Consider the following 16,678-nt stretch of genomic DNA (forward strand, 5'->3'; position numbering starts at 1 on the left):
TTAAGAGCAGAAATTAAAATAATTACAGGATGAAAAAAAAAAAGTACAAGATGAAAACCTTGAAAGAAATAAGTACATTTCTTTTAGTTTCAAGTTACTAAAGAAAGAGAAGAAATAAAACACACAAAAAAGTGAATTTAATTGTTAAGTGGTTTCAGTTTTGAACTTAGGTAGGATTTTGTGCATGTTTGGCTGTTTTTAGTTTAGATTAGTTCTACCAATATTTATTGATCATCTTACCATATGTCAGACAGTTGGTGACACAAAGATGAGAAATAATACGTTATCCCTCCTCTCAAGTTTCTTTCAACACAGAACGGAACGCAGAGAAGCAAACAGAAAATATATATAATATGACACATACTAGGACATAGGAATATATAGGATGTTATAGAAATCTCCAAATGTGTTGGACAACGAAAACTTCACTAAGAGGATGAAGCCTGGGCATGACCATTTGAAGGAAATATAGTAGCTAACAAAGTCAGAAACGTGGGAATGGCATTTCAGGATGAGAGAAGATAATGCACAAATGCATTAAGTCATGAAACAATGTGCTGTGTGAGGAAGAATTGGAGGTAGAGGGACCTGAAATTGTCAGATGTTGCTGGAACAATAAGGTAGGAGGCAGGGACTGATAGGAAATGAGGCTGCAGAAGGTCCTTGAGGATCAAGCAAAAGAATTTGGACTTGATCCTATGGGTGATGGATAATCGCTGAAGTATTTTAAGAGAGGAATGTTTCTGGCTTCAGGTAACATAAAACCTTAAGCAAAATGACTTAAAATATAAGAAATTTATAACAAGACTCTGTAATTGGGAGGAGAGAGTTAATTCATCGGTTCAGTGATATCTTCCATGAAACATTCCTCCTAACATCCTCAACCCAACTGTGCCTCACCTCACTCCAAATGTAAACTAAACAGTTAGAAAACAACAAAAACTAACAGGCATTTCTTCCCGGACATCTTTTTATTAGCAAAGAAAATGTTTTTTAATTATTACCCTACAGCAGGCCTCTCTATTCAGGCACCATTAACTAGAAATGGGTCATATGTGTATTCTTCAAACAACTGCTGAAAAAGGATGGAATTTGGGGCCCGCCTGGATAATCCAGAATAATCTTTTTAATCTCAAGATTCTTAATTTAATCACATCCACAAAAACTTAATCATGTAAGGTAATATTTAGAAGTTCTAGGTCTTAGGCCCTCATATCTTTAAGGACCACCATTCAGCTCATTACCATAGTCAAGAAAAGTCTATCAAGTGAACTTCATGGGACTTTTTTTTTTTTTTTTTAGCCTAAAGAAACACAATAAAAAATTTGGTTTGCATTCGTGTTACATATTTAAACTGCACTTATCATTAGAATTTTCCAGGAAATCCACTTCTGTCCTAAACAACCATTATGTTCTTAAAAGTTGGCATGTTCTTAGTTTACAGAGACTATGTTCTACATTCTACTTTGGTGAGTAGCATCTGGGGTCTTAAAAGCCTATGAGTGGCCATCTGAGACATTCCACTGGTCTCAACCTTTCTGGAGTAAAGGAGAATGAAGAAAACTAAAGGCACAAGAGAAAAATTAGTTCACAGGACTAATAGACCACAGCTACCATGGCCTCCTCCAAAACTGAGTCGAGTACCACTAGATGGTGTCCGGCTACCACTACTGACGCCTCTGACAGGGATCACAATAGATGGTCCTGGACAGATCTGGAGAAAAATGTAGAACAAAATTCTAACCCACAAAAAAGACCAGACTTACTGGTCTGACAGAGACTAGAGAAACCTCCAGAGTATGGCCTCCGGATACCCTTTTAGCTCAGTAATTAAGTCACTCCTGAGGTTCACTATTCAGCCAAAGATTAGACAGGGCCATAAAACAAAATGAGACTAAAGGGGCACGCCAGCCCAGGAGCAAGGACTAGAAGGCAGGAGGGGACAGGAAAGCTGGTAATGGGGAGCCCAGGGTCGAGAGAGGAGAGCGTTGATATGTCATGGGGCTGATAACCGATGTCATAGGACAGTGTGTATACTGGCTGTTTGATGAGAAGCTGATTTGTTCTGTAAACCTTCATCTAAAGTACAATAAAAAAAAAAAATTAAGTCAAAAAAAAAAAGAACACAAATAGAGGATGTTGTATGGCTGAATTTTTTGCAAGACCTTTCTCTGTGTATCTGATGACAAATCATCTAGCTGTTCAAGGAGTTAGCTGTTAAAAGTCATCATCCAATAAGGTCTAAAAGTTACCTATATATGGTTAATCAAATTGTTTGGTTTTATGATTTTTTTTTTTTTTTTTTTTTACTAAATTTGTCTTTCTTTGGCTTTAAAAAAAATTGGAACAGATTGTAAGAAATCACACAAGCAAAATGCAAGTCAGTTAATTTATTGAGAAGCTCATTTGAAATGGCTCTATGGCATCATTTATCAGTTGACTTCTAGCCATTGTACTGTGGACACTTGGAATATGCATGACTTTCCTCCTCATAAAATTGTCTCTGCCAAATAGTCACTTCGGGAACTCTCTCAACATAAAAGTTTTCTCTCTCTCTCTTTGACCTATAAAACCAAACCTGTTGACTTCAAGTCGATTCTGACTCATAGCAACCCTATAAGACAGAGTAGAATTGCCCCATAGGATTCTAAGGAGTAGCTGGTAGATTTGAACTGCTGACCTTCTGGTAAGCAGCCAAGCTGTTAATCACTGCACTACCGGGGCTCCTTTTTACCTGTAGGCCCTGAGATACAATTGAACTACTTCTTACTGATCTTTAGGAGCTTTCAGGTATTTTTCAGGTATCCAGATTGTGGCTCACCTTCTATGGTCATGAGGCACTTACATTTGAATGGAAAAATTTTATCAACTTGATGAGTTAAATATTCATCAAAAAAAATATTTAAAAAAAAAAAAAGTTCAAGAAAGGAGAGTGCTGATATGTCGTGGGGTAGTTAACCAATGTCATGAAAAAATATTTGTACTGACTGTTTAATGAGAAACTATTTGTTCTGTAAACCTTCACCTAAAGTACAATTAAAAAAAAAAAAAAAAAACTTCAAAAGAGTAAAAAGAGAACCTACTGACTGGGAAAAAAATTTTGGCTACTACAAATCAGACAAAGGTAAAATCTCTAAAATCTACAAGAAAATCCAACACCTCTACAACAAAAAGACAACTAATCTAATTAAAAAATGAGCAAAGGAAATGAACAGACACTCAGCCAAAGAAGACATTCAAGCAGCCAACAGATGCATAAGGAAATGCTCGTGATCACTAGCCATTAGAGAAATGCAAATCAAAACCACAATGAGATACATCTCACCCTGGCATTAGTGGCACAAATCAGAAAAAAAGAAGAAATAACAAATGTTAGAAAGGCTGTGGGGAAATCGGAACTCTTATGCACTGCAGGTGGGAATGCAAAATGATACAACCATTATGGAATATGCCATGGTGCTTCCTTAGAAAGGTAGAAATAGAAATACCGTATGATCCAGCAATCCCACTCCTAGGAATATATCCTAGAGAAATAAGAGCCATCACATGAATAGACATATGCACATCCATGTTGACTGAAGCATTATTCACAGTATCAAATGATGGAAACAACCTAGATGCCCATCAACAGATGAACAGATAAACAAATTATGGTACATACACACAATTGAGTATGCATACAATAAAGAAAAATGATGAATCTGAGAAGCATCTCACAACATAGATGAATCTGGAAGGGCAGTATGCTGAGTGAAATAAGTCAATCACAAAAGGACAAATACTGTATGAGACTACTATTGTAAAAACTCATGAAAAGGTTTACACACACACACAGAAGTTATTTTTTATAGGGATAAGGTATTCATCTTTTTTTAAATATAAATAGCCCACTTTATTAATTTTATACTCTTTTTTTCTTTTTTTGTTGTGCTTTAGGTGATTTGTAGGGCAGATTGATTTCTCATTGAACAGTTGGTACACATATTGTTTTGTGACATTGGTTGCCGGCCCCGAGAAGTGTCAGCACTCTTCTCGATTGTGGGTTCCCCATTTCCATTCGTCCAAGTTATTCATCTTTTGTATTCACCAGTTCCCAGGAGATAAAGTTCACATTCATTCAAATAATATTTAAAGTTCCTCACAATTTGATCTCAATCTACCAACACCTTGTACACTAGAGCACTGGTTGGCAAACTTTTTCTGTAAAGGGCCAGAGAGTAAATATTTTAGGCTCCGCGGGCTATTTGGTCTCTGTTGGAACTACTCAACTCTATCTTTGCAGCATGAACACAGACAACCATAAACAATATGTAAATAGATGGACACAATTGTGTTTTAATAAAACTTTATTTTCAGAAAAAAAGTTGGCATGTTCTGCAGCATCTGTTGAATAGAGTTCTCAGTGAACTTTGATTTGTCCTGGCCACAATTTTCACAGTTTGTTTTTTTTTTTCTTTTTGTTTCAATAAGGTTAGTTGAATTTTCATTGCTTTTGCCATTTCCATGGTATCGTTTCCCCAATTCACAAAATAAATCAAAGGTTCAAATGTAGCTCATTTATGAATGGAATTAAATGTCAGACATTGAAGAAAAGCTATTTTCTTGATGGACGCTTTAAGATACTCTTTCCCAAACAGTGAAATTTTGGAACTCCTCTAACAAAGTATTAAAAAAAAAAAAAAAAAAAACCCATTGACGAAGGGTCAATTTGAACTTACGGTGATCCCATGTGTTACAGAGTAGATCCATAGGGTTTTCTTGGCTAGAATCTTTACAAAAGCAGATCTCCAGGCCTTATTTTTGCAGAAGCACTTGGTGGATTTGAACCAACAACCTCCAGATTAGCAGCCAATTTCAAACCATTTGAACCACTCAGGGACAGAGTATGAATCCCCCAGTGAAAGAGGTGGCATTTTCTCCCCCTCTGGCCCAAACGACTTATAGAATAGTATTGGCATTTTGAGGACTGCAGAGCATCTGCTGGGTTGCTAGATAAAAGTGGCCAAACCTGGCGGGTTTTAGGGGTTTCAGGGGTTAGCAGAATTGGCAGAGGTGGCCGCAAACAACATACTGTTCAGACATATTGGGGAGCACATTTGACACTCCCTGAACACAGATGTGTGCAGGAGGCATTGGAGTGGACTGAGATCTTACCTTTACAGGTAGAAGTAAAAGTTAGAAACAGCAATCACCAATTTCTATGTGATCTCAGATAAACCTCAGGCTACATAAATGATGACAACATAACATAAGTGATGCGGCAAAGATACGAACAAAAATATCTACGGATGCTCCAAAAAAAATCAGTAAATCTATTTTGCGGACCCAATCAGGCCTTCATAGTCTTGGCTTTTGAAAAAATAAATAGGAGTTCCCCAGGAAGAAATGGAGCAGAAAAGGATGTTATATGGCCAGAGGTTAAACTGAGAATGATGACATGTCTGGGGTGAGAGAAAATGTGGTATATATGGAGAGAAGAGGGAGTAGGAGATAAAGCTGGAAGAATGGACATGTCCCAGACCATGGAGTATTTTTTGTTTCTTAACCTTAGGAATGTGGACAGTGGTAGGCTGATAATGACTCACAAACACCCATGTCCTAATCCCCAGAATCTGTGAATATTACCTTATTTGAAAAAGAGTGATTAAGAATTCAAAATTGAGAAATTATCCTAAATTATCTAGGCGGTCTCTAAATGCCATCACATGTGTCCTTATAAGAGAAATACTGAAGGAGATTTGGCACACACAGAAAAGAAGACAATATGAACATGGAGCAGAGAGAGATTTGAAGATGCTGGCTTTGCAAACTGGAGTGATACAGCCACAAATCAAGGAATGCTGGCGGCCACCAGAAGCTGGAAGAGGCAAGGATTGGATTCTCCACTACAGCCTGAGAGCTACTCTGTTGATACCTTGATTTTGGCTCAGTGGTACTGATGTTATACAACTGGCCTCCAGGATCATGAGAGAATAAATTTCTGTTGTTTTCTGTCAACAATTCAGAAGTAATTTGTTAGAGCGACAATAAGAAACTAGTATAGGGATTTTATTGTAGAAAAGGAGAATCTTTAAAAGCATTTAAAGAAGCAAGTGATCACTTCCATTTTTTTTTTAACAGACTTTAGAAATAGTATAGGAATTATCTAAGAATAAAATTAAAAAAAAAAACAAAAAACTTGAATGTATCATGTTCCTGGTCCAGGTGGCAGAATAGTGAGCAATGAAACTGATCTTCTTGTGACAGAAAATCAGAGAGTCACGTTGGTCTGGTGACTGATCTCAATGTGAATGTCTACATCAACTTGGCCAGTCTATGCTTTCTGACTTACTCCCGCTTCATGGAGTCATCCAGACAGTTTCCAAATCCATACTCAACTCTCTTCTCTGTGACCCTAGTTTGAATTAAGACAATCAGCTTTTTTCTTTTCTTTAGATGACCACAGGGTCCCTGGATGGCACAAATAGTTTGCATTCAATTAATAACCTAAAGATTCACAGTCTGAACACGCTCAGCCACATCACAAACAAAAAAAAAAAAGGTCTGGTGATCTGTTTCTGTAAAGATTATAGCCAAGAAAATCCCATGGAGCAGTTCAACTCTGTAACACATGGGGTCTCCATGAGTTGGAATCGACTCAATGGCAATGGGTTTGGTTTTAATTCTTAGGTGACCACAGGTATGTACCAACATCACCTGTCTTTTGGGACCCTTTTTCAGTCATAGCCTCATCCTGCCTGCAGATCAGCTAGAGCGGTAACACAATACTATCTTCTTGTTCATGCTGTTTATTTGACATATTAAAGCTTACTGTATCCCAGAGTGCAAACACTGTCCTTAGCAAAACTAAAGCAAAGCATACACACACGCTGAAGAAAAAATGGTTTATCAGACCCCTGCTCTCCCGGAAGCCCAGCGCTCTTGCAGAATCTGAAAGTCTTCCATGTTGTCATGATGGGAGCCCACTTCCCTTGACTTTGTCCATGAATAATGCAGAGAAGCCAGAGTGATTATGAAATTTAATCATCGAGATTATACACCCTAGTCATAGCAAGAGGGCAGTTAGTGGAAAATTGTTTTTGATATTTGAGGAAAGTTTTACATATTAGCAATGGTCATTTGCCTCTGTCAAGCCCCAGCTTTGTCAACTGTTAATAACTGGGTAACTGCTTCAGGAACTATTTATACCAAAAGTGATTTCATAAGAAGCCCCACCTCCATCCAGGAAGCGCAATCAAGAACTGGTAGCCATAGATGATTCTTCTAAGATCTCCTCCTGCCACTGCCACTCTGTGAACTGGAAAGGAGGGAGAATCGGCTGGTGACTCATCTGTCCACTTTGATACCATGAGGCTTATTCAAAGGGTCATTGTGGTTAAGTGCTCGACTGCTAACCAAAATGTTGGCAGTTCAAATCTATCAGCTGCTCGCTGGAATCAACTCATCAGTGATGGGTTTAGTTTGGTTTTATAGTTGCTCCTAACCCACATATATGTCATCTGGTCAATAAAGTTCTAAGACTGGAACTCCTTTCAGTCACAGATATTTGTAACTAAAAAAATCAAAGAAGTACTTTGCTATTGTTTCTCCTTGTGGCTAACATTATTTGTTCACAGGCAGGAAACTGTACAGTATTTTGGACTACTGAAGTAGAAAGCTATGAAAGTTGATAGGCGGAGCCTAAAAATTGTTTCTAAACTACGTAACTTCTTTCTGCTTAGGAGTTAGCACGGTGTGATTTGGGCATCAATAATCAAGTTTTCAAGTCACTCTAATCAGCGCCGTGTTTCCTTGCTATCTTTCAAAATAGGTCATTGTCTAGTCTTTGACAAGGTTATAGCATCCTACAGTCATTCTCTAGAGAGCCTTACTGATTTGTCTTTCTTCTCTTACAAGACAAACTATAATTCCTGTATTTCTGAAGATCTCAAGATCTAGATTACTGTGAAAGAAGTCTCCAGTGAGGTAAGTCCTGTGGGGGTTTCTGCAGACATCTGGGTGCCTAGTTGGTAACCACAAAAATCACAGAGGGAGAAAGGAGTTGTCTGGGAGAAGAAGGGCTGGCATCAACCATATTTCAGAGAAACAGAAACTGCAGTAGCTTGATTCTAATCCTTTACCTCTCTGCATGGAAAATGGATATCATTTAACCCACTACAGGTGTGGCCCGAGCAAAGCAAACTGCATTTCTAACTATTTACTGTTAGTTGCCCTTGAGCCAGCTCCAACTCATGGAAATTTTCTGTGTAACAGAACAAAACATTGTCCAGTTCTGTGCCTTCTTCATGATCATTGGTATGTTCAAGCCCATTGTTGCAGCTACCGTGTCAATTCAACTCAGAAAAGGTTTCCCTTGACCCTCTACTTTACAAAACATGTCTTTTTCTAGTGATTGGTCTTTCCATTTTGACTCTAGGAAGTTTGAAAAATTAATTCTCCAAGTGTCTATTGAAGTAATTGATATTTAGAGGAGGACTTTAGTTTTGTTAGTGGGAGGATAAGGAGAACTCTTGGTGGCCATGATGGGAACTGAATAAAAGACAAGATAGTGACATGAGAGAAGTATCATGAAATATTAAGGAAAAACTAAATCAGGATATAAAACTGAGTTATATGGTATTACCCCAAATTTTCGAAAATGTGCACATACACACCCAGTAAATAATTTCTTAGTTCCACAAACACAGTTACATAAAAATGTGGCTTCTTTACTGTTTCATGAGTTATTTTAATTTTTATTTTAAACTCTAGCCTATGTCAGGCATCTGAAGCATTTCTTTAGTTCTTTTTGAATAACCTGTGCTTTATTGGGCAGTATTTTGTTCTGCAGTACATAGGTTCGCTATGAGTCGGAACCGACACAACGGCACCTAACAACAGCATGCTTTACTCAAAGCAACAGATAATGCTTTCTGGTGGCAAGGTATAGTGAAGAGTCAGGGAGAGTGAATTAAATATATTACCTACTTTTTTGGATATGTTTTTACTTTTTTATGGCTTGGTACATGAGGAATCAGGAACCCTGATGCAACAACAGTTAAGCTCTCTGCTGCTAACCACAAGGTTGGTTTCTCAAACGTACCCAAATGCTCTGCAGGAGAGAATGCCCAGCAATTTTGCCCCTGCAAAGATAACAACCTAGAAAACCTTACTGGTCAGCTCTACTCTATCACATGGGGTTGCTGTGAGACAAAATCAACTCAATGTCACCCCAAAACAACAACATGAGGAATATTTTCTAAATATTACATGTGTGTTTAAGGAAAGTTTAAATGTTCAGTTCGGAATCCAATATGTCAGATAAAGGCTCTTAACAGTTTGTTACTTGTGTTGGTCAAATCTTCTAAACTAAATGTTCGTTATTTTTTTTTTTACCTTGTTCTTTCAGTAATTGAGAGAGAGATGGTGAAATCTCTAACCCTAATGGTGATTTTATCAATTTGTCACTGTAGTTCTCTTGATTTCCACCATACACATTTATTAAAAAAAAAATACATAGTGTTTTTACACAAATGTACGTACATATATTAAGAGGGTGATATTTGCTATATGTTATCATTGTTCAGAAATGTATCGAGTAATGTAAAGTAATATAAAGGGGCACAGTGGTTAAGAACTTGGGTGCTAACCAAAAGGTCAGCAGTTCGAATCCACCAGCCGCTCATTGGAAAACCTATAGGACAGTTCTACTCTGTCCTATAGGGTCACTATGAGTTGGAATCGACTCGACAGCAATGGGTTTTGTTTTTACATATTTATTTTACTACGAAGATGCGTAATTAACACTGTTTTATCTTCTTGGGGGTTGAAAATTTTATCATTATGTAGTGAAACTCTATCTCTACTGATATTCTTTCTAAAAGATTAAACTACACTATGATAGCTAAACTTGCTTTCATTAAGATAGAGTTTACACAATATATGTTTTCCAACTGCTTTTCAACTTTAAATGACCTTATGCTTTATTTGTATTTTGTCAACAAAACAAAAAATTTTGTTTTCAATCCATATTCAAAAACTTTGTCTTTTAGTTGGAGAGTTTAATCCATTTATATATATTCAAACACAACGTTCACCACCTATCAATTTTCAAAGCCCTCTATTTCACTAGTCAGATAAACTGAACAGCTTTTTTCTCTATAAATAAGTAATCTTACCCACAAGAAGAACCAGTAGCAAAGTGCTCCTTCTTTACTTTTTTGAGTTACATGTATCGGTGTAACTCAAACATCAGAGCTTTCTTATCCTGCTGACTTGCATGTAGGTCAGGAGAAACCTATAGCCCCTTGAATCAGGCTCCAGATGTCAATGGAGCAGGTGAGTCACCCAGATAATTCTTTCTCCTTTCCCATTCACAGAGTTTCCACTTTATTTTTAATATTCTTCAGTGTCACTGGAATATGTCTTTGTGGGGATTTATTCTCAAAATACTTTAACTTGTTTCTGCCATCACGCGTTGTTTCAATTTATAATACTTACTCTATGCTCCATTCTCCTTTTTTGTCAAGTTAAAAACATTTTCTGTATCTATTCTTCCCTTAAATGTTTTACTGAATTCTCATATCCTCTGGTCTCCCTCCTTGCATCCTCGCTGTGTTGATTTACTTTCTGCTTTCTGTCTTTGATTCTGGCTACTTGTTTTTAAGACACTGAGAAACTTAATTATTTGTTCACTCATTTCCCTTTTGACCTCCAGTGTTTCTTGGCTTTATTTATTTTCTTACTGAATAGTTCTTCCCAAAGTGTTGTTGGCATGAGTCTTAGTTGTGCAAAACATCAGAATCTGTGAATATCAGACAATAGGTTTTTTTTTTTGTTTTTGTTTTTTAAGCTGTAACATTTAAATAACATTTGACTAGGTAAAAAATTTAAGTTTCAAAAATTATTTGAATACTGGTTCAGAGCACCTCCTCTGAAACCCTTGGACAAGATATGTTTGAAATTCATTATTTAGGTTTTAGAAAGGCTATTTGAAGTCCCTGGGTGGTGCAAACAGTTAAGCAGTTGACTACAAACCAAAGACTGGTGTTTCAAACCAATCAAGAGATTCCTCAGAAGAAAGAACTGGTGATCTACTTCTGAACGATCACAGCTATTGAAAACCCTATGGAGCACATCTCTACTCTGACACACATGGGGCATGATGAGTCAGAATCGACTTGACTGCAACTAATAAAACAGCTCTTTAATGTACACACGCTATCTTCAGTATTGTACAGGTGACAAAATGGTGATAGCATCAGTACTCCAAAATCAAATGCATTACTATTTCTACATCAAATTTGTGACTGTTCACACTCACATCAGATGAAGAGATTATACATGGCCACTTATCACTTCCCATCAAGTTTTATATTGTAAATATATTTTGTTGCCACACTCCTCAGCCTCTTCCCCACAAAAATATTTTCATTTTTATAGTGTTTTGTATTTTGGAATCACAAGTATGGAATTTTTGGACAAGGGTTATATAAATGTTAATCTATTGTCTTGCTGCAGTCAGTTTTGCTGTTGAGAATCAGTTTCAATTTCATGACTGAATCTTTGTATATGATCAATTTTTTATCTCAAGAAGTTCTCAGAGTCTTGCTGTGAGTTTTTCCATCACTCTGTGATCTGTTCAATCAGAGGACATCCATTTGCCCTCAGGAAGAAACCAATTCAAAGAACTAGGAGTGTGGCCATACAAATTATATAAACATACCCAAAGGCATGCTCCCTAAACTAAAGGAACTCATGAATTAAAACTGAATACTGAAATGCATACTATGTACTGAGTGGTGTCATCAAGGGAGTATACAGGTGCTGAAGAGACCCTGAGGAGTAACAGTTCATTATGGAAACTTTCATAAGCCCAAGAAAAAAAAAAAGAAGTTGTCATTGAGTCAACTCCAACTCATGTCGACCCCATGTATGTCAGAGTAGTGCCTAATTTTTTGGAAGTAGATCACCAGGCCTTCCTTCCAAGGTATCTCAGAGTAGACTTGAAACTCCAACCTTTTGGTTAGCAACCAAGGGCTTTAACTGTTTGCACCACGCAGAAGACAGAGACTCAGCTAAGTCTTGAAGGCTGTATGGAAGTTAGTCAGAGGAAGAAAGGTGGGAATGTCTTTCTCAGCAGCATGAAGGGCATTAGCAAAGTCAGGAAGCCTGTAAGAAAAATATGTTCTGTATATTTCTACAGCTTAAGATACAAGAAAAACAAAAGTAAGGGAAGGAAAAGAGAAAAAGATTATTCAAGGACTTCTGAATCATGATAGAGCACAAAATATTTTTCTGAAGAAAACGGGAAATTATTAAAGGATTCAACACAGATAGAGCCATGGCTTTATAGAAAGATAATTGGTTACCTGGCAAGAACTTGGTTACCTAGTTACCCGAAAGTAAGCCTAGAAGGAGGAAAGTAAGAGACTGTTAAAATAATCAAGGCCAAAATAAATAAATAATTGCTGCCATTCTTCACTAGAGGGCAAGTAGAAGTCCAGCAAAGTGTCAGTGATATAAGCATATATGCCACAAAGAACGTGGTCCAAGCTTCAGAGACACAGGATGTTAATAAAAGCCAGCTAAGGAATAGCCAAGTAGACTAGGGTCAGGTCTCCAGCAAGGAACTGCAGTACTGTAGCAGAAGCATTTTCCTGTAAAGCTATAGGATGCACCCATTTTGCACACAGGCCATTTCAGTCATAGTGCGGGACCAACAAGCAGACCTCAAGGGCAACCTTAGCCTTAATAGAGGATGGGAAAAGGACTTTGACACTACATAATCCACAGTCTAAATACAACAACTATTTTCAGTCCTCCTTCCACCACACATACCCTTGACCCAACTCAACTTTCATCATTAATAGGGAAGAATTTCTTAGAACTTCTGAATGCAGCAGTTCTCAACCCACTCCACAGTGCCACGACTAGTGATTTGGTGATTATATATTTCCTGTTTGTCACACATATCCACTGACAACATGATAGCATGGACTACTTACTCACACAGGCATATCCAGTCCTTTAAACTCTGTATAAATGTGTAACACTGCACGTTGTTTTTCTCTTACAGGCTCAGCAATAACTTGAGATGGGAAATGAATACAAGAAAATTGTTCTACTGAAGGGATTAGAGGAAATCAATGATTATCATTTTAACATAGTCAAGTCTTTACTGGCCTATGATTTGCAACTGACAAAAAAAATGCAGGAAGAATGTGATAGAATTAAGATTGCTGACTTGATGGAAAAAAAGTTCCGAGGTGCTGCTTGTGTGGACAAACTAATAGAATTATTCAAAGATATCAAAGATCTCAAAAAAGATATTACTAAAAAGCTTAGAAGAGCAAAGTTAAAAGGTAATAGGGGAACCCCCTCACTTCAACCAACCACATCCTTGAATAGAGCTTTGCTTTGGTCATACTTGATATATCCCTTTCCTACTTTAAGACTCAGTAGCCACAATAATGGTGAAACCTCAAATGTTAACCAGTTTACAATTTATGTCTTTCCTTTTTCTGTAATGAGTATTGATGTATTTTGGAAGGTATATTTTGGGTTCATTAAAGAACAAAAGGCAGAAAAGAAGTGATTAGAAAAGCTGAGATTATCAGTACGTTAAAAAGGTTAGAGAATGACAAAGCAAAATTACAAAAAGTATGCTTCATTTAAAAAATATTTACATTTAAGCAATTACAGCACCTGCTCTATTAAGATTATTTACTCCATCAATAGTATCCTCTCTAATAATAAAGATGACATGGGACTTACCTACTTGTGAGATCACTGACCTTAAACAAAATATTTTAGAAAATCAAAGGCCAATATCACCAGTTTATAACATCTCAAATCAGACCACATTTCATATAATTTGGTTTCTATAATTTGAACAAATCGTCTGTAGAAAATGATCCACCAGTCAGCATTAAGAAAACTGTAGATTTTTAAAGGACAAGATGGGATAAGAGGGTCAGGAAAGAAGTTGACTGGACTGAGGTGCTTGGGAGTCCAGAGGATGGGATGGACGTACTCATTGTACAGGGATGTGAAGGAAAGGCAAGAGATGAGGCCTGTGCCTGTGTTGCTCTTCTGACCACCATGTATCCAGACTCTGCTAATGAAATAGAGGTGGACAAAAGCATGTCTTGATTCACAAGCAGGAGTTGGAAAGAAATAGTATTGAAACTGCTTCAGCTGCCTTAGACAGGCTCCTCTGGGTTTATTGTGTCTTCCTTTTTCTGCATCAGTTGCAAAGAAAATTAAAGAAAAGACAAAAACTCCAAGGAAAAGCAGCAACCAGGGTAGATCATGTCCTGTAACATCTACAACTGCCACACAAGAAGGTCAGGTAAGCCTTAGGAAGAAGGACAGACTTGAAGTCTCACAGAAGAAACTTCCACGATGGCTCTTGCACTCATTCTCCCCATTCAGGCATTTACTTCATTAATATTTCAACACAATTCATATTTATCAAAATGAGTAACTATTGATCATCTCCCTTGTGCTAGGCAATGAACTAGGCTCTATAACAAATGTGATGGAAATTTCAATAACATGATTATGATATCGCCATCCCGTTACAAATATAGATTATCAATTAGACTGGAAAAATCTTTTCCATACTAACACAAACCCACATTTTTTAATTCCAAGTCCGATGTTCTTCTCATTCAACCACAGACTTGATTAGAAGAATTACGTGTTAGTTTATAGAAATTTTCCCTTTGTTTAAGCAACCATTCTGCCCACACTTACTTACTGGTCATCTCTTCAGGTTACAGAATGGAAATTCCTGGAGTTACCAAGACATCCCTTCAGATAGAACCTACTGCACATAATAATAAAAATATGTTGTGCTTCATTTGATACTGAAAACCATCAGTGTCAAAAAAAAATCTACTTTCAGAAACGAAAAAACACAGTTAAGGAGAAGCCTGTAACCAAAAAGCAAAAGGTTTCCCAGGAGCAGAGTCAACCTCCATGTCCTTCAGGAGCCAGTACGTCTGCAACCATGGATCACCCCTCACCTCCTCAAATCTCATCATCTTCTTCATCCTTCATTTCCTTAACTGAGGTACTTTCTTCCTGCTCCTCTTTTCCTCCATTTTCTACAACCAAAAATTAGGAATCAAACCTCAGAATTCTAGTTTCATGGTCTACCTAAAAATAAGTCCAATAACTAATTAATAAATCAAATGTGTATACTGAGAATTCACTACCTTTTAATGTTTTGCTGTCACAATGGATACTTGATGAAGTTGGCATTCTTTTTGATCTCAAAAAGTCTTCTCTTTTGTGTTGTTCCAGGAGGAGAGTGAGAGAGATGCAGCATCCACACCAGTGCAGGAGAACACAGCAGTGTAATATTATCTACTGCTCCAATCTGTTTCATATTTCTGCTCGCTAATCCATTATCATTTCTTCAACACACCATGCTCCTTTCTTCTTCAGAGTTTTAAACATCACGTGTCTCTTAACTGGAAATTTCTTAATTTGACAAAACCTACCAACGCTTTGGATCCCAATACTGATATCCCTCCAGAGGGAATCCTTCCTGAAACCCCACTGAGTCTACATGAAAGCTTCATGGTGTTAAATTTGGAAGGACCTTATGTTTTACTTTTGACTACTTATGACAACTGTAATTAATAAATGTTTGCATCCCACTCTTGACTATGAGTTCCAAGGGTAGGGCTACCTTGTTGGCCTTGTGAACCAATGTAACCTAAAAAAAAAGACGTTGCCGTCGAGTCAATTCCGACTCATAGTGACCCTATAGGACAGAGTAGAACTGCCCCCATAGAGTTTCCAAGAAGCGCCTGGTGGATTCAAACTGCCAACCTTTTGGTTAGCAGTGGTAGCTCTTAACCACTATGCCACCAGGGTTCCCAATGTAACCTAGTACCTAGTTTTTTGCCTGCCTCACAGGAGGCTCTCAATAAATACATTTATTTAATAAAATAATGAAAACTAAATAGTATGAGTCAGCACAGTCAATGAAGGAAAAAAATGCAGATCATTAAATCCAGTAAAAGAGGTGATATCAATACGGAGGCTCAAAGGATGCAAAACAACAAAAACAAAAAAAGGAGATGCAAGTGGGAGAGAAGTTGAGGACTTTGGAAAAATATAGGCAGAAGGAAGACCATACACCAATGCTTGAAAATGGAAAATGAAAGGAAAATACTGCATTTCTAATTATTCTTATCAGATTTTAATGTTCTCAGTAGTGGACTTTTACTCTTTTACTATAACTCCCATCAATGGCATGATAATAACACATGAAAACTCAAATGATTCTTATTCTACATGGAGAGATTTTGATTTTTTTTTTTCCTGGCTACACACTAAATGAGAGAGATTATGGACCACAGAAGGAAAACAATAATTCTAAACACAATGTCTCTCTCTGCTCCATTCTCTCTGTCTTTCTTTCTCTCTCCCTTGCATTCCCTCTACATAAATAAAATATGGTTATTTTAAAACTGGGGAAAAAATCTAATACAGAATAACATTTATCAACAAAGATGTTCATTACAACATTGATTAAAATAGTGAACAATCTGAAGCAAACAAAGAATAAATTAGGGACTGATATAAAATGTTAACAACAGTTTAAGCTGGGTATAGGGAATATGGGAAATCTGTACTATCATTTTTTTTTATTGTATTTTTTTTTAGATTCATTTTTTTT

The 16,678-nt window shown here is 37.1% G+C and overlaps 1 protein-coding gene across 1 annotated transcript; it reads left to right on the top strand.

Annotated features, from left to right (window-relative positions):
- The first annotated feature begins 7,428 nt into the window (after positions 1 to 7,428).
- On the top strand, positions 7,429 to 16,633 carry LOC105756958 (myeloid cell nuclear differentiation antigen-like). The gene is made up of 6 exons (XM_023725355.1): positions 7,429 to 7,810; positions 7,897 to 7,965; positions 13,058 to 13,343; positions 14,232 to 14,332; positions 14,891 to 15,058; positions 15,292 to 16,633. Exons 3-6 carry the CDS (start codon positions 13,076 to 13,078, stop codon positions 15,346 to 15,348), a joined length of 594 nt encoding a protein of 197 aa, XP_023581123.1. The 5' UTR covers positions 7,429 to 7,810; positions 7,897 to 7,965; positions 13,058 to 13,075; the 3' UTR covers positions 15,349 to 16,633.
- Positions 16,634 to 16,678: the final 45 nt, after the last annotated feature.

Source organism: Trichechus manatus, unplaced genomic scaffold (assembly GCF_000243295.1).
Source record: "Trichechus manatus latirostris isolate Lorelei unplaced genomic scaffold, TriManLat1.0 scaffold00300, whole genome shotgun sequence".
NCBI lineage: Eukaryota > Metazoa > Chordata > Mammalia > Sirenia > Trichechidae > Trichechus > Trichechus manatus.

Excerpts from the sequence above, each read along its gene's own strand:
- LOC105756958 (XM_023725355.1), top strand. The coding sequence starts at position 13,076 with ATGGGAAATGAATACAAGAAAATTGTTCTACTGAAGGGATTAGAGGAA. Across the intron at positions 13,344-14,231 it reads TAGAAGAGCAAAGTTAAAAG|TTGCAAAGAAAATTAAAGAA; the intron begins GTAATAGGGGAA and ends TTTCTGCATCAG. Across the intron at positions 15,059-15,291 it reads CCTTCATTTCCTTAACTGAG|GAGGAGAGTGAGAGAGATGC; the intron begins GTACTTTCTTCC and ends GTGTTGTTCCAG.